This window comes from Mangifera indica, unplaced genomic scaffold (genome assembly GCF_011075055.1).
Source record: "Mangifera indica cultivar Alphonso unplaced genomic scaffold, CATAS_Mindica_2.1 Un_0048, whole genome shotgun sequence".
NCBI lineage: Eukaryota > Viridiplantae > Streptophyta > Magnoliopsida > Sapindales > Anacardiaceae > Mangifera > Mangifera indica.
In genome coordinates, this window is record NW_025401140.1 from 173,593 (window position 1) to 192,533 (window position 18,941).

The following is an 18,941-nucleotide window of genomic DNA, read 5'->3' on the forward strand; positions in this document are numbered from 1 at the left end:
TATATGTGTCATGGTACCTAGATTAGCAGGTTTTAAATTGTAACAATAATCTAGTAAGAACATAAATAACTCTTTGGGTAAGCCCATCAATTATTGTAATGCCCAATTTTTGCCCACCAAGCCTATGAATATGATATATCAACTTTATACCTGTCAATGATATCGATAATGATCTCCTTATGCCGATAAATATGATTAACCAACACAAAGTTTGATTTCATTAATTGGTCTAAAGCTCAAGCCCCAGTTTAACTATGATATGGCTTTATCTGATCACTTGAACATATGTGCATAGGATTCATAAAACGGATTTGGAATAAGTTACTGGGTTTTAATCTTCTTCCGATTGCATACTATTCGCATTGCTGATTACTGCACTTAATCATCCATCTCCCCATGTCTAACTTAACCACTCTATAATGGAATCCTTTCTCTAATACAAATTGAGTTATTGCATCTATCAAGTGATTTTTATTATCAAATAGGTCACTAATTTTTAGAACGTTCCCCTTTTGCACCGATCTTGCACTACTTGATGTTGAAAATTGCAGAGAAAAATTAAGTAGCCATTTAAATGGATTAGTGGAGACATTATCAAAAAATGGTCTAGCATAATTTTTGCCACCTCGAAAAGGATTTGCAAGTTAGAGACTATTAATATCATAGTTAACAGGTGATGTCTCCTCAAAGTTTGACTCATCAAGTAAAACATAAATCATCTCATTCACATCAAAGTCACCCTCATTTAGAACGCTCTTTGTCTCCATGAACCCGTTCTTCAATAGTATACAATGCATCATTATGAAAATCTATAATGGCTTCCCTATCAGATTCTTGTTTCAATTCACTATCATCATTTCCACTGCTTTCTTTTTTTTTTCTTGTACTTCGATGAGGGTACATGTAACAAAAATTGGAATACATTCTTCAAAGTATTTAGACATATCAATTAGACCCTGAACATCTTCATCATTTTTTATTTTTATAGGGTAGTCTAGGTCGAGACATTTGGCATAGCTAAATCTTGTTTCCAATCGAATCGATACCATTTTTTTCACTCAATAACTAGATAAATCCTTCAAGTGTTATTTCAGATCGAATTTTAACCACTTTTTGATGACCTGTAACGTATTTTATTATGTTTTGATCACTTTAAATCTATTCTCCTTCATAATGAACAACAACATAACCTATCATTTCAATACTTAATCCAATATTGGTAAAAATAATATTTATTACAAAAATTCACATTAAACTTTTCCAATATAATCAACTTGATTTTCATGATCAATTTGACAAGAATTATGTTATTAATTTACCCCAAAAGCGTTTTATAATAACTCCATATTTAAATATCAATATCAATTTACGCGTAACTTGGCCAAATATCAATTTAGTTTCCAAAATTCAAAAAAAAGATCCATATACACCATATATATTGGCAAATTTCATTTAACCTCACATTGTTACTTATTTTGACAATTTTTATTTAACACTCTGATACATTTTCTAATATTAAAATGTTCTCTATATTTTTTTAACATTTCCTACAACACCCTCATACATTGTCTAATGTCAAAATGTCTTTTATATTTTCCTAACAGTTCATTTAACAGCCTCAAATATTGTCTTATATCAAAATGCCTCTTATATTATTCTAATATTACATGCCCCTATTTTTTAACATTTCATTTAATACTCTTATACATTGTCTAATATCAAGATGTCTCTATTTTTTTCTAATATTTCATCTAACACATTTTATACATTGTTTAATATCAAAATGTCTCATATATTTTTCCAAGAATCATTTTATAGCACAATCCTATGTAAGTATAATTTAACAAATAAATTAGGTTTTTGGTTAAGATTCATATAAATACACTATTATCATGAATCAATTTTTTTCGATTTGAACTTAGAAACATAAATTTTCTTCCTTCCAAATAAGCCCGCAATGTGAGATATTGAGTGAAATTGAAAATATGAATGGTGTGAAGAATGGAAGAGGGTGAGAGTTTTTATAAAAGTGATAAAAGGTATTCTTGGTATTTAAAAACTAAAATCCTTGAAATTGGGACATTTTTCTTAAGTCCCTATAATTTTGGGCAATTAATTTAAAATCCATATACACACATACATACATACATACATATATATATATATTGCAAGAAATTAGAATTCTTAGGAAGAATGCCATTATTATTTGGCCAAAAGACTTATTCCCACCCAAGATTTGGTGTAAACCTAAACTCACACTCACTAATTTTTTAAAATTTAAATACTCATTTATCTATTAATTTTTGTTGTTATAGTTAGGGGTAAAATCTTCATTTAGAAATTTTTTTTAAACAAAGAAAACTTTATTTGTTTTTCCCACCTTAGTTTTGAAAATTAACTATTTTCGTCCAAACTTAATTTTAAAAAGTTACATTTTCACCCCCATCATTTGGGGTTTCTAGGGTTTTATATTTTAAAATTAACACCACCCCCTATAATTTTGGGTAATTAATTTAAAATCCACATACATATATATATATATTTCAAGATATTAGAATTCTTAGGAAGAATGCCATTATTATTTGGCCAAAAGACTTGTTCCCACCCAAGATTTAGTGTAAATCCAAACTCACACTCACTAATTTCTGAAAATTTAAATACCCACTTCTCAGTTAATTTTGGTTGTTATAGTCAAGGGTAAAATTGTCATTTATAAATTTTATTTAAACAAAGAAAACTTTATTTCTTTTTCCCACATTAGTTTTGAAAATTAACTATTTTCCCCCAAACTTAATTTTAAAAAGTTACATTTTCACTCCCATCATTTGGGGTTTCTAGGGTTTTATATTTTAGAATTAACACCACCCCCTCAAAGTTTGAATCATTATACTTACACCCCTAAAACTTCATTCTATCTTTCTAGTGACCGTTCTTCTTGATGATTTACTCCAATGACATCTCCCCTCCATCCCTGATGGTTTTTCGATACGAAAATCATCAAAAATTGATGTCATAATCTATGCATTGGCTAACACTTAGATTAGTCAAACGACATCACACAAATCTATGCAAACTTGTAAAAACCTATACATGAAAATTTTTGGTGGTTTCTATGTCAGAGTGAACCACTGGAAAGAGGAAATGATTTTTTGGGGGTATAAGTGCAATATTTTGAAATTTGAGGGAGGCAATTAAAAACCTTAAAATATGCAAATCCTAGAAAACCTAGATGATGGGGTGAAAAAGTAATTTTTTAAAATTAAGTTGAGGAAAATTGTTAATTTTAAAAAATAAGGTGGGAAGTAGGTATAAAATATTCTTTCTTTAAATAAAATTTTTAAATGACATTTTTACCTCTAATAGTAATAGTAAAATGTAACAGATAGATGAATATTTAGGTTTTCAAAAATTAGTGAGTGTGAGTTTGGGTTTACACTAAACCTTGGGTGGGAATCAACCTCCAAATAGCCAAAGGCTTGAATAATATTGTTATTGCTTATTGATTGATTTAAAATAGCCAAAAGGCATTACATATATATAGTATTTCTAATTCTTAGTCAACTAGGAAATTCTAATAAGGAAATCAAATATAATATAATATTCATATTATAATTAGGATAATATATTAGTACTACTATAATTAGGAAAAACCAAATTAGACAATTAGGATTCAAATCCCTAAAAAGAAGGTATCTTAATAGTCTGTGCTTCTTCAATACAACCTTGTCCTCAAGGTTGAGTAGTAATAAATTTTGGAGAGTTGTATTTAGGTGCAATCAATTAGGTTTTGGGTCAGGTCAAATGATTGGACTTGGTTTTAGTTTTAAAGGGATTGGATTTGGGTCAAGTCTAATGATTGGGCTTGGTTTTAATAGTAAAGAGATTACACTAGGTTGGTATTGGTTTGAGTTGATATGATAAGTTAGGCCTGGAATTGGATTATAAGTGTTTGAGTTATAGATTAAGTTTGGACAAATGATGTAATTTGAAGAAGTGAATTGGGTTGGGTTGTGTTTTGGATTGGATTTGGCATCTTGATAACGTTTTTCGCTTGTTTCATTTTCTCCTTCAATGAACTCTTCTTTCATGCAGGTGTAACTATTATCATACTCGTGGTAGCCTTTACCTGCAACTTCATATTGCTTTGGTTGTTTGCTAGCAAAATCAAAATTCCATCTATTTTCAAGCAAATTTTTCTTGAAATCACTAATCTTGTTGTGCAAACTCTTCCTTAAATAATTAAATATACTATCAACTTCTGCCTTACCAGCTTCTTGTTGTGATTTCATGGAGTTATCAATAGCCATTGAGTAAGATTGAGAAACTCTAAGAGAACCTCTTTAATACCAACTGATAAAACCCTAGGGTTTTATCAAAGAAAATTGAAAAAGAATTAAAAAGAAAAATAGGGAGGTTGATCCCCTCAAAGTGATCAAATTCCTATTTTTCTTTTCAATTTTCTTTGATAAAACCTAAGGGTCTTAGGTTTTATCAAATGATATGAATTTTAAAAGAATCACAATTTAAAAATTAGTTATTGAGATTGGAAAGCCTAAGGTTATATAAATCTCATATTAGAATTTCATGCTTTTCAATGTGAGATTCAAATTTCATATTTTACACTTGAAATCCTAACATAGTCTCACCAACGACGCTATTTATCTCTTCAATAATATTATTTATCTTATTAATAATACTATTTATCTTACGATAACTTTTAATGATGACTCCAATCAATTTGAATTAAACTCAAATTTGCTATAATAAATTTAAGCTAAACAAAAGCCAACTCATCTTGGTACTCAGTGTGGCTCGAATCTAGGTTATCCAAAGTCAAATGTGAACTTCTCATTTTCTTCTCTATTATTAATTAGTACTGTCAAAAGACTTGACTGATTGACTATCCTAGACACGTCAATTGGGCCGGGTTGAACGGAGGCACGGCACGAAGCACGAAAAACGAAAAAAAAGCACGGCACGAGAAAGCCCAGCCCGACACTGTAGCATGTCGGGCTAGGCCCATGGGCCTATTGGGCCGGGCCTCGGGCTTTGATATTAAGCCCGTGAGCTGGCCCGGCCCGGCCCGATACTGTTTATATATATATATTTTTAATTTTAATTGGCAGATTTTCTGCCTTGTGCTGCTGCCTTCTGCCGCAAGGCAGAAGCCAAACAAGGCTTCTGCCTTGTAGCAGAAGCTTTGGCCTTTATTTTTTTTTTAATTTTTTAATTAATTTATTTTTTTTATATAAACCTATTTAATTTTTCTTCATTTTCACTTCCATTTATAAATCTCTAATCTCAATTATTTTATTATATTTTCAATCTCATTTTTTCTTATTAATTATCTTTCAAAATATATCTAAATTCGTAAATAATAATTCTTTGTGTTTATAATTTTATTTTAATTTTATCATTACAAAATATTACAAATAGATTAAGTATTAAATGAATTCAATCTATTTGAATATTATTATAATATATATTTATTTATGTTTTATAATTTGAAAAATAATTTGTTTAAAAATTTTAAAAAATATTCAAAACCCAGCCCGGTCCGGCCCATTTAAGGCCCATTTATATATGGGTCGGGCCTTGGGCCTTCATATATTAATGGGCCGGCCCGGCCCGAAAGCCCATCACTGTTTGGGCTTTAGGCCCGGCCCGTTAGTCCGATGGGCCGAGCCTGAGCCAGCCCGGCCCGGCCCATCGACACCTCTAGACTATCCTGAAAAAGACCTTTCTGATGGCTTTCAAGTTGTCTTGCCTGCTGCTTGCTAAAAGTGTTTAGATTAATGACAGAGAAAAAAGAAATATCTTGCCTCCTTAATTGGAAATTCATAATGCCTGTTGAGTATAGGATAGGACTCGAATTATGGAGCAGACATTCCAAGTGCAGATTACGCGTTCCAATAGTAGAAGTGTAGAAGAATGAATCTCCAAATTATGGCAGAATGTTGAACAACTCGAGGAATGGTTTCGATCCAGTTTGAACAACCACGGTTTAAAATCTTAGGACGGGTGTTTCATCGAATAAATTCATTGAATTCGTGGGTTTTATATCTGTGGCTGTATGAAGAATATCGTGCTGCTGTTTACTGCTGATATTTTGCTATTGTTGCTGCTGATATGTAATTACTGTTACTTTTCATTTAATAGCAGTTATTTCTTAATTATGGTTTGATTACTCTTAGATCAATTGCTTGAACTTTGGCTTTGGTTATTTCAAGTTTGAATATTTGTAAGGTTATATATAACCAGGTGATTTTAAACACAACTAAGTTGTTATTTCTTTTCTTATTATTGAGCACGGAGAGATTCAATTCAAATAGAAAGATTCTATGATTTTTCTATTTTCAGTCAACAATATGAGATTTTGAAGTTTTACATTACACCATCCACTTCCAGCATCGATTTCAAGGAGGGGTGGAAAACCAGAAATATTTTTCAGTTAAGGTTGCAAAGAAGCATATGCAACCGAGAACTTTGGTTAAAGAAGGTGTATTCCTTATGCCTTGCTTCAATCTTAATGTTCCACGTCCTCCGACAAAAGTTGCAATAAGGAAAAGAGTTAGTTCAGAAAATAAAAACTATGCGTAAGTATAACATGTGTAGTAAATAACAACTATGTGCTACCAACGATTCATAAAACATTTCCACATTCTTCTGATTGGAAAAACTTACTCATAGACTCTTATACAACAACGACTTTTGATGTATGATGACAGCTACAGCATGTCTACTTAGACTTACTTGACACAACTAGACAAAGTCTACCTGCAAAGAAAGGCCAAAAGACTATTTCCCACCCAAGGTTTAGTGAAACGACCAATTCCTGACGACAGGGGAAACAGGGAACTGGGACAAGAAAGACCAGAGGGAGAGAGAAGCTAGTAGCTATTTGAACGATAAATATGTAGAAGAAGTGAAGCTAGGTATGATGCAAAAGGTATGCTATGTATTAGGTATCATTATAAAAGTCAAAACCAGAAAACCTCTCACATGGATGGCTCCATCAAACTTCAAATCTCAAGTTTCAAACGTAACAACTTTATTAATGTTTTTTACACTGGCAGAAGGTAGGCTTGGTATTAGGTATAATTTTGAATTAATTTAGTTAAATAATTTGGTAAAAATAAGCTTGGTATAATTTATATAAATTTGTTATATGAATAATATAAAATTTCAGTATATAAGAATTTTTATTCATACTTGATTCTAAATATAGAAGAATTTATATTATTAAAATTTGGAGTTAAAAAGTTTATTATGAATTAAATGAAATTTATATAAATTATTTGTATTTTAATATTGTATATTATATTATCATTATAAATAATCATATTTAAATATATGATAAATTTAAAAATGTTTAATAAATAATACTCATATTAATTAATAAAATAATTATATAATATTATAAAAATATTAAATCAACTCTTACTAATTATTTATTCAATTATAATAATTTAAATTGAAATTGATCAATTAAACTGATTAAATTGACCAAACCGTGAACCATCAAGCTAACCCGTCAAACTATTTAAGAACATTGATTAATACGTACTGACCTTTTTCGCTTGGAAGTGCAGATGAAAAATCTCTTGGGGGCTGATTTGGAAGAACCTTTCCAAAGTTTCTGCTGACTACTTTTGGCGCAATGTAACTGTATGGGCTGTCGTCCCGTCAGTCGGGTAAGGCGTTTCAGTTAGGCTTCGGCTTGCTTGTTTTGTTAACTTTTGCTTTTGTCCTCTTCTCTGCTTGGTTGTGTCCCTGATGCTTCGCTGTGCCTCTTCCCGTTTGGTCCTGATCTGTGTGTTCTCTCTGCTTGGTTGTCTGGTGTTTGTCTCGCCGCACCGTTGGGACCTCCCGTGACTCTGTGTTGGTTCTTTAGTTGCTCGTTGGGGGCTACTTTTGGTCGAGCTTTGGTCTTTCTCGGTGGTTGGGCCTGTGTTGCTGGTCTGTTCTGTTTTTCTTTCTAACTTTAGTCGAATCCTCCGTCAACAAATCAAGATAGAGATATTGAGTATATCTATATTTTGTCTATGTATTTTACATCAATTAAAAGTGAAAGAATTTGACTAAATAAATAATTTATGAACTCCTGTCAAAATGTGTTTTTAGTTACAAAGTTAAAAAGTAAAATCATGATAAATTATGTATCCAAAGTAAATAATATTTTAATAATGACTGAGGTTATTCGACCAAGATATTACAAAAATAGTATCAGAATGGGTCTGTGTGTTCTCTTAAACGATGGTAAGGCAAACTTAAGCCAGGACATTGAGTCTGAGTTCCATAAAAGGGTGTACTTAGGAGAATTTGATGGACGAGGGATGTTAAAAAAATGGTATCAAAGTGGGTCTACATATCCTCTTAAATAATGGTGGGATAAACTTCAGCAAATACGCTAAGTCCGAATCCTATAAAAAAGGTATATGTAATACCTTTATGGGGCGTTTGGTTGGGATATTTTAAAAATTACCTTAGTAATCTATATTTTATTATTTATATTACCTTATTTGGTTTGTTAATAATAAAATATTACAGTAATCTTTTATTACCAATGCTGACGTGACAAATAATATAAATAGTAATTTGATTACCACATTCATCTTAAGTAGTAAAAAATTAGTAAGGTAATTTTGATTTGTTATAATTATATTATTATTTATTAATTTTAAAAAATAAATTTATTTTTAATTAATATAACAAATAATTTTAAAATAATTATATTTAAGGGTATTTAAGTAAAATAATTTATTAGTATTCTTTTATTACTGTTAACTAAACACATTAATTATTTATACTATCCATTTTTATCAAATTTTATCAAACGTAATAATCATTTATACCTAATAATTTTATCAGTAATCTATCTCCAAGGTAATTTTTTTTTTAATAATAAAATATTACCCAAACCAAATGTCCCCTTAGGAGGATTTGATCGGTTAAGCGACTTAAACTCTTAAGACAAGTTTTGGGTTGGTTCTGATATGCTTTCCTACCCTCCACTTTTGATGTTGCGCCCTCTTCTCTTGGCCTGGCGCCCCTGTTGCCTAAGAAGCATAGAAACACACAGGAGTGTGCGTTTCCATGAATTTGAAACGTTTTGATTTTTGAAAAGACCCGAAACTGGTATGAAACTTTTTGGGGCCATTTTGGTAATTTTAAATAAAAGGGAAACACATTTCTTTAACAGAAACAGTTTCCTATACATAAAAGAGGAACAAATTCGCTTCTTTTTATTCTGAAAGTGAATGACTCTAACCTATTATCTTCTCTTTTTTGCTATCAATCTACTAGACATCTTCTTCTTCTCCTAACAATGGCTAATTGGGTTTGTATTAACTCTTTTTTCTCCCTCTTATTAATTCACATAAACTGAAAGAAAGAAAACTCATATAAACTATACAAACAAGTGTGCGTTTTTCTTATATTTTATGATACAAATTATTTTATATGGTTCTAACGCATTTATATGCATCTCTACTTCTAAGATTAATTTTTTTTTGAAAAATATATATTAATTTATTATACAAGACTTTAATTAATGAATAATTCCCTGTCAATGCATGTTTCTGCTTGGTGTGTCAGTTTTCAGGATTTTGCCAAGATTTTTATTTTATTATAAAATATATATTAAATTATTATATATATACTCCCATATGCCTATTTTATTCTCAAAAATTTTAATTTATTATAAAATATACATTAAATCATTCTGTCAATGCATGATTCTTCCAAAGGTGTCAGTTTTCCAAGATTTTTATTTTATTATAAAATATATATTAAATTATTATATATATACTCCCGTATGCCTATTTTATTCTCAAATATTTTAATTTATTATAAAATATACATTAAATCATTCTGTCAATGCATGCTTCTTCGAAGGTGTGTCAGTTTTTCAAGATTTTCCAAGATTTTTTTATTATAAAATATATATTAAATTATTATATATATACTCCCATGTGCCTATTTTATTCTCAAAAATTTTAATTTATTATAAAATATATATTAAATCATTAAATCATTCTCTCAATGCATCCTTTCTTCCAGACGTGTTTACATTTGAATTCTAATTTATTATAAAATATATATTAAATTATTATATATATACTCCCATCCAAGATTTTAATTTATTGTAAAATATATATTAAAATATTAAATTATTATATATGCTTTATTCCCCTGAAAAAATATATATATATGTATATGTATATGTATTTATATTAATGCAATTTGATTGCAATTCATGTAAGTTATTTATGAAAAAAATTTATAATTATAATCTCTAATTTATTTTATTAATAATTATTGAATATTTGATTTTACATAATTTAACCGAATAATTTTATAGTCTGTAATTTAAGGAAATAAAATACTGTTGTGATATTTTTGTTTAAGGTTTGAGATGTGTGATATATTTGTATACACATTAAAAAAAGAGGGTAAAAATTTCAATTTCCCATCTCCAAAAGCATTCCTTTTTCACATCAATATTGAGACTTGTTTAAAGGCCAAATCACTTTAAATTTTTTTTAATAAAAATATTGAAAAAAAAAGGGCTAGCTAATTAACATTGTACCCCAAAAGTTCATTAAATAACTTTTATGTCCATAATTTATATTAATTTTAATTAAAAATAAAAAATTACTAATACAAATATAAATTGAGGTGTCAATAATATATAATTATATATTTATGGTAAATTGTAATTTACTAAAATTTTAGAGATGTTTTAAAATTATAAAAAGTTTGGATTGTCTTCAAAATTTTTAAATTTTTAATATATTCTTTAGTAGTTTCAAAAATTATAATTACAATCCAAAAGAAATGAATGAAATGTAATAAAGTACGGGTGCAAATGACATATTAAAACTATAAATATCTTATGAAAATATATAAAGTAAATATAATAATTTATTAAACAAAATAGGAGGTAATGTCCATTTGACCCTAATAAGTTTTGAAAAATGACATTTACACCCAATATAATGATATTTGGATAAAATAATATAAATATACTTTGAGCGTTAAAACTAGCAATTGATTTTAACAAACGGATAAAACATTTTTTTTTTCAAATAAAAGATGAGAATATGTTATTTCATCGAACCTTTGATGGAAAATATCATTTGGCCTTTTTTAAAATCAAAACTTAATTTATCAACTTAAATTCAGGAACAACTAATACCAAAGATCATTTGATATTCTTGTATCCACCAAAAATCTTTGAATAATAGATACTCCATGTGGGAAGTCCTTAGATTATGATTTCCACATGTATATTGAATACCATGAGTAGATCGATAATTTAATAACTTAGAATCAGGAACAACTCACGCAAAAGATTTTTGTTTACCCCCAGGGTAGTTTGAGTAAGCATAGGTGGGACTCAAGCAACAAGAGCACATGAATTTGAAATTAGGAAAAGACGTACAAAAACAAACTTTTGACTTAATTATTAAAATGAGGTATATTAAGATTAAACTTTTAATTTATTTGTTAAAATAGGTGTATAAATGTTTATTAGATCTGAGACTCTCCCCTACTCGTCGTGGTCAGCTCAAGTTGACTAGGTTGAAAAGGTCACTCCCAACAAAATGTGAAACTTGATTAGACCTAAAATGAGTAATCCAACTCAAGTAAGGGATTCACATTATTAAAAAATAAATAAATCATATAGCGGAAAAGTGATGGGTTCAGGTGGATTAAGATCCAAACCGAGTTGAGCTAAACTAAAGGTCAGTTCAAGCTCGTTTAAGCTACTTTATAATATCATCAAAAAGTTGTCAATAAGATACCAAGTTATTAACTTAGAGCACTAGTTCGAGTTCAACTCATTTAAATCGATTGGTAGATTCAATAATTTGAGTTAAATTAGTTCAGATTGAATCTACTTCTAATAGAGGATAGACTTTTCCTTGGCCCTACCCTTCACTTATAAAACCATCACACTCCCGAGTAGAAGCCACACTACACCATAAAAGTAATAATATTAGTGACTGAAATAGCCTGAGAAAATGGTGAGCGTTCCAGTCATAACCTTGCCCTCCAATGGCAAAACCCTTCCTCTTTTAGGCTTCGGCACAGCTGAATATCCATTCAACTCAACCAACTCGGTAAAAGAATCAACTCTCTATGCTATTAAACTCGGCTACAGACATTTTGATACAGCTGCACTTTACCTCTGCGAGCAGCCTCTTGGTGAAGCCATAGCCGACGCTTTACGCCTTGGCCTTATAAAGTCTCGCGATGAGCTTTTCATCACTTCCAAGCTGTGGCTGAACAATGCCCATGGTCACCTTGTCGTCCCCGCACTGCAAAACACTCTCAAGTAACGTAGCCATTAAACGACCCAACTTTATTTCTTTTCTATAAAAAGCATCTAACTTTCAATAGTGAAAGTTTTGTTCGAAAATCTGAAAGTTTGATTCATTTGGTGATCATTTCTTAAATTTCTATCCCTTCGATAGAAAACCCGATTTGTAATCAATATTTTGTTGAATACAGGAATCTCGGATTGGAGTACCTTGATCTCTATCTTATTCATTATCCCTTAAGCTTGAGGCCTGGCTCAGATTCAAGCCTTTCAATGAAGAAAGAGGATATCATCAAAATGGACTTTGAGTCTGTTTGGGGAGCCATGGAGGAATGCCAAAAGCTTGGTCTTACAAAATCCATAGGAGTCAGCAACTTTTCCTGCAAGAAGCTCGAGGAGTTGCTTGCAATTGCGAAGATCCCTCCTGCTGCCAATCAAGTTTGTCAATTCTTTAACAGATTTTAATATTGGGATGTTAACACTTGGAGCTACCAAACTTTCAGATTTCCTGCAGAGAGGATTAAACTTTCACTTTCCCTCCGCTTACTTCTGAAACAAAAAATAATAATAATAATAATTTTGGTTTTTTAAAAAAAAAAAAACCCTCAAAGTTGAGTTGTTTATCCCTGTATGTTTTTGTTTCTATGAAAGGTGGAGTTGAACCCAGTTTGGCAACAGAAAAAGCTTAGGAAGTTTTGTGAGGAAAAGGGCATTCATATAACGGCTTACTCGCCATTAGGAGCCAAAGGAGCACTTTGGGGAACTAACCGAGTCATGGAATCTGAAGTGCTCAAAGAGATTGCAAGTGCCAAAGGGAAGTCAGTCGCTCAGGTACATGATTGAATTTATTTTAAGTCCCGCCCAAGTTGGGATAACCCAACAACCTCTTTTACGCACACATTAGATTATCGATTCGATACTCCTCATAACTAACTATATCAGGGATAACTAGTTACTGGTTGAAGTTCCACATAAATCAGTCACTTATAACGACTTTTGGATAAAATTGTTACAATCATGGTTTGATGATAGAGTTAGGTGTTATTGGTCTCTCCCAACCCAAAGACTAACTCAAAGGGTGAAAATTTCTCTCCTACTTATAAACGTAGATGACTTAAATTGTGCACAAGACTCCATGCACGTGAAAGCCTCATGAAAGCAGTCCACTAAAAAGTTGTAAAATAGAGCAAGGAATATTGATCACGAATCTCCAAGTCTTTATGAAATAATTAAAAAATGACAACTTGTTCCTGAATATTTGTAATTTAGTCCGGAGAATCTTGATCCCATGTCTCGAAGTCCCTGCCAATTCAAACTGACACCTTGTCCATGAGTTCTTCACATGGGTTGCATATATATTGTTATGGCCTCCATGAGTCCTTCGTATGGGTATATATTTTTTAAGGCCTTCATAAGTGTCTTTCCCACTCAAAAAGCTAGTTCAACGGGTGACTTGAGTGATCACCACTTATAACAAAACCTCCCCTTAACCAAGCAACCGAATTAAAGAAGACGAAACATTCCCTCAAATGGGCCTCCAGACCAGTATTTCCCCAGCTAATCAGCAGGAAAGAAGGCGAAACCTTCCCCTAATTAGGCCTCCAAACTGGTAACTCCCTAACCAATCGAGAGTAGGGAAGGCAATACCTTGTTGACTCCGCAAAAGTGTTAGGTCTCCTACCCAAAAAAGTAACTCAAAGGGTGATATTATCCCTCACACTTATATACCTACATTCAACTTAATTTCCAATCAATGTGGATAAAATCGTCCCTTGAGAGGATAGGTAGGGCAAAAAGGGCCTAAAAAACAGTTTAAAGCTATCCCACCCTAGGGTCCATGTGTTAGAACCCATAAAAACCACAAAAATAGGGGGTTTTGCAAAATCGTACATTTTGGCCAATTGTGTTCACAGGTTTTGGGAATTCTCAATTAAGTTATCTATATTTACTTATGAGAGGGTAGATAGGGTGAAAAACAGCATAATATTGGCCTAGCTTTATCCCGAAACTCAAGGTCCATGTGTCATAACCTATAAAATTTGCAAAAATTGGGGTTTTAGCCAGCTTTACCCGAAAGTTTTAGGGATTGTCAATGGGATTATACACACACACACATATATATATATGCGTGTGTGTGTGTGAGAACATATACAGTAGCTTATTAATTAACTATTTTAATTTGGTGCATGTGAAGGTTTGTCTTCGATGGGTTTACGAGCAGGGAGTAAGTGTTCTTGTGAAGAGCTTTAACCAAGAGAGAATGAAAGAGAATCTAGATATATTTGATTGGAAATTAAATCAAGAAGAGCTGGACAAGATAGAACAAATTCCACAAAGCCGAGGAAATCCTGCTGAGTTTACAGTATCAGAGCAAGGCCCATATAAATCAATCCAGGAGTTCTGGGATGGAGAAATTTAAGCTCATTATCCTACTATTAATGTCATGAAAGCTCCCTCCAGCTAATAGTCGTTTAAGAAATAAACATCGAATAAGCAATTCAAATTAATTTCCTTTCATGGTCATTCAAAATTATTCATTGTGCTTTGTGATCAATTGAAATGGGATGAATGGTTATACAAAAGATCTTTGAGAAATCACAATTTACCGGTACTTTTCATGTAACACCCTTAGACAAATCTTGTGTCTTTAAAACACTATGGGATAAGACTATTTAAATAGTTTGTAAGCTCTTAAGTTGTCAAGATACATTTTGGGTTATAAAATTTAAAAACAAAACTGTGATAAATTATGCATACAAAATGAATAATATCTTTATAGTAGTTTTGACTATTGGATTAGAATATTACAAATGATGTCCAAGCCACTCATGTGTCCTTTTAAGCAACGGTGCAAACCTCAACATATATAACACTTTTGAGCAAATCTTACATCAGTAAAACATGGAAGATATTTGGTATATATGGGCATCTCACATTGCTTAGAGTTTTTGGGATTTCTCTATTTTGGGACCAATTTAGGCATAGTTGACCAATCACATCATCTAACTCTGGCAAAGAGAGGATGGATGGTAAAATAAATGGCTCAAAAACTACCTATGGTTATCCCACAAAAACAATGTGTGTTATAGTTTATAAAAAAAAATTGTGAAAATTGGGGTTTTTGTATTTGTTTATTTCAAGACTAATATAAGCACAAATATCATAGGTGACTAATCACAATATCTATCTCTAGCCAAGAGTCGATGGATGATGCAAAATACAACTCAAGAATTATTGATGGTTATTTTACAAGAAAAATCATGTGCCTATCCCATAAAAAACCACAAAAACTAGGATTTTTGGGATTTCCCTATTTTGGAAATGAATTAGGGACAAATTTTGCAGGTGATTTATCACATCATCTACCTCTGGCCAAGAGAGGATGAATAGTGCAAAAAAAGGATAAAAAAATACCCATGGTTACCCCACAATCAAGGTTCATGTGCTATAACCCACAAAAAAAAAAAAAACCAAAAAACTAAAGTTTTTAGGATTTCTCTGTTTTGGGACCGATTAAAGCACAATTATTGTAGATGCACAATCACATCATCTACCTTTTGCTATGACGACATGGATTGTTCAAAAAAAGGCTTGTTAACTATTGATGGTTATCTTACTAAGAGATCATGTCATCCACCTTTTACCAAGAGGAGATGGATGGTGCAAAAAGCACCTTAAAAATAATTGATGGTTATCCCACAAAAAATTCATGGATGGCCTATAAAAAAATTAGTAATGATTAGGGTTTTGGGATTTTTCCATTTTAGGTTTGACTTAGGCACATATTATGTGAGTGACTATCATATTAGTTACCTTTAGCCAAAAAGGGATGGATGGAGCCAAAAAAGGCACAAAAATAAATATCGATGGTTATCTTGCTTAAAAAATGTGTATTAACACTCAAATCGCAAAAATAAGGTTTTTAGGAGTTTTTTATTTTGGGAACGATTTAGACATATATTTTGTAGGTGACCGATTTATAGGATTAATTACACAAATTTTAACTTTATATCCATGCAATTAATCAATCAAATATCAACACAGTTATCCAACTCTATATATATATAGGCTATAGAATACAATAATTAAAAGATTTGAGAATACAGACAAATCTGATATGTCATATTTGATATCGATCTAACTCTAAATTTGATCGATTATCAATACGTGAAACTAGTCTTCTTACCCAATAACACTCAAAACCAAAATGTGATAACTTGGATATGTATGTATATTGCTTATGTATGTTTTGGGAAGAGGACCTAGCTTTTTATATAATATGTTGTTGGGTTTTCCCATCAAAAGCCCAATAAATCACAACAATTCATACTTATCACTCAAATCAAAAGGCTCAATATAAAGTATACTCAGCTTTTACAATATAACCACATAATGTTCAATAAGCTTATTATGGACTATACATTTACTCGGTTGTGTTATAATCAAATAAAAGCATAATCAATGTGTACCCACATAAGAAATTCCAATATGATCACGTTATCTACTGTGACAAAGAGGAGATGAATGTGTACAAAATGGCTCCCATAAAAAAAACCATGTGCCATAGCCCAAAAAACAACATAAACTAGAATTTTTGGGATTTCACCATTTTGGGACCAATTTAGGCACAAACTTTGTAGGTAACCGATCACATCATCTACCCCTTACCAAGAAGAGATGGATGGTGCAAAAAATGGTTAAAAAACTACCTGTGGTTATCCCACAATCATGACCCATGTGCTATAACCCATAGAAGAACCTCAAAAATTAGGTTTTTGGGGATTTCTCCATTTTTGGACCTATTTAAGCATCATGTCTTCTACCTTTGGCCAAGAGAGGATGGAAGGTGCAAAAAAAAAAAAACTCAACAACCATAGCCAATTATTCCAAAAAATGTGTGCTATAGCCATAAAAAAAATACCAAAACTGAGGTTTTTCGAATTTTTCCATTTTGAGACTAATTTAGGTACAAATATCATAAGTGACCAATCATTTTATATACCTTTGGCTCTGTGAGGATGGATGGTACAAAAAATGGCATGAAAACTATTGATGGTTATTTTACTAAAAACATTACGAACTATAGCTTACAAAGTAAGGTATGATTTGAGTTGAGTTGAGCTTGAGTTTAACTCATTTGACAGGAGTCAACCTTGAGTTCGACTCAAGTTTGGGTTTTTAGCTCAATTGATATTAAAATAACATTGTTTTAATGCGTATTGGTCAAAACAACATCGTTTTAGTCTATTTATATCGAATTTTTCAAGTTCACGAGCTTTACAAGTCAAATACTTTTAAAGCTCGAGCTTGAAAATATTAAATTATCAGGCTTAAGCTCAAGCTTCCTTAAAACCTAGCTCGTTTTGTGCTCATTCAAATCGAGCTCGAGTTTAAACAAGCTCGATTCAAATCTAGTCCTATTGCAAGGATCACAAAATTGGGGTTCTTGGGATTTCTTTGTTTTAACAATTTAGACACATATTTCACACATGACTAATCATATGATCCTCCTCTTGTTAAGAAAGGATGGATGGTGCAAAAAATGGCCCAAAAATTACCAGTGGTTATCCCACAAAAAAAACCATGTGATAGCCCATAATCATTTTGGGACTGATATAAGTATAGATTTCATAGATGATTGATCACAATATCCAACTTTGGCCAAGAGTGGTTGGATGGTGTAAAAAACTTCTTTAAAACAACCAATGGTTATCTCATAAAAAAATCGTACGCCCATAAAAAATCCAAACTAGGATTTGAAGCACACATTTAGTAGGTAATTGATCACATCATCTAACTCTAGCTGAAAAAGGATGGACGGTGCTAAAAAAAAAGGATAAAAAACTATTGTGGTTATCCCATGATAGGGTTATGTGCTATAGCCCACAAAAAATTGCAAAAATTAGGGTTTTGGGGATTTCTCTATTTTGGGACTAATTAAGGCACAAATGTAGTTGGTGACTAATCATGTCATCTACCTCTATTTATGAGGGTATAGGCGGTCCAAAAAAAAACAACTCAAATACTACTATTGAGTATCCTACAAAAAACCACATGTTATAGCTCGCAAAAAACCACTAAAATTGGAGTATTTGTGATTTCTCTCCTTTTGAGACCAATTTAGGCACAAATTTTGTAAATGACCAGCCATGTCATCCAAATTTTGCTAAAAGGGATTGGATGGTGAAAAAATGACTTGAAAGCTACCAGTGGTTATCTTATAAAAATATTGTGTGCTATAGCACACAAAAAATCACAAAAGTTGGTTTTAAGGATATCTTTATTTTAGGATCGATTTAGGTACAAATTCTACAAGTGACCGATTACATAGTCTACCTCTAGCCAAAAGGGGATAATGCAAAAAACGACTCAAAAACTATTGATGGTTATCCCATAAAAAATTGTGTGCTATAGCCCATAAATAAATCCCCAAAAACTAGGGTTTTCAGGATTTCTCTAGTTTGGTACCATTTAGGCATAGATTTCATTGATACCCAATCACATAAGATACCTTTATCCAAGAGGGGTGGATGGTGTAACAAAAGGCTCAAATAGTGTCAATGATTATCACATGATTAGGTCTCTAGGTCTCATGTACTATAACTACTATTAT

The 18,941-nt window shown here is 31.4% G+C and overlaps 1 protein-coding gene across 1 annotated transcript; it reads left to right on the forward strand.

Moving 5' to 3' along the window:
• Positions 1 to 11,995: 11,995 nt before the first annotated feature.
• Positions 11,996 to 14,905, forward strand: LOC123206763 (non-functional NADPH-dependent codeinone reductase 2-like). Its single transcript, XM_044623992.1, has 4 exons — positions 11,996 to 12,343; positions 12,520 to 12,766; positions 12,980 to 13,159; positions 14,523 to 14,905. Exons 1-4 carry the CDS (start codon positions 12,030 to 12,032, stop codon positions 14,745 to 14,747), a joined length of 966 nt encoding a protein of 321 aa, XP_044479927.1. The 5' UTR covers positions 11,996 to 12,029; the 3' UTR covers positions 14,748 to 14,905.
• Positions 14,906 to 18,941: the final 4,036 nt, after the last annotated feature.

Coding starts and splice junctions, on each gene's coding strand:
- LOC123206763 (XM_044623992.1), top strand. CDS start 12,030: ATGGTGAGCGTTCCAGTCATAACCTTGCCCTCCAATGGCAAAACCCTT. Junction 12,344..12,519: donor GCACTGCAAAACACTCTCAA/GTAACGTAGCCA, acceptor TGTTGAATACAG/GAATCTCGGATTGGAGTACC. Junction 13,160..14,522: donor AAGGGAAGTCAGTCGCTCAG/GTACATGATTGA, acceptor GTGCATGTGAAG/GTTTGTCTTCGATGGGTTTA.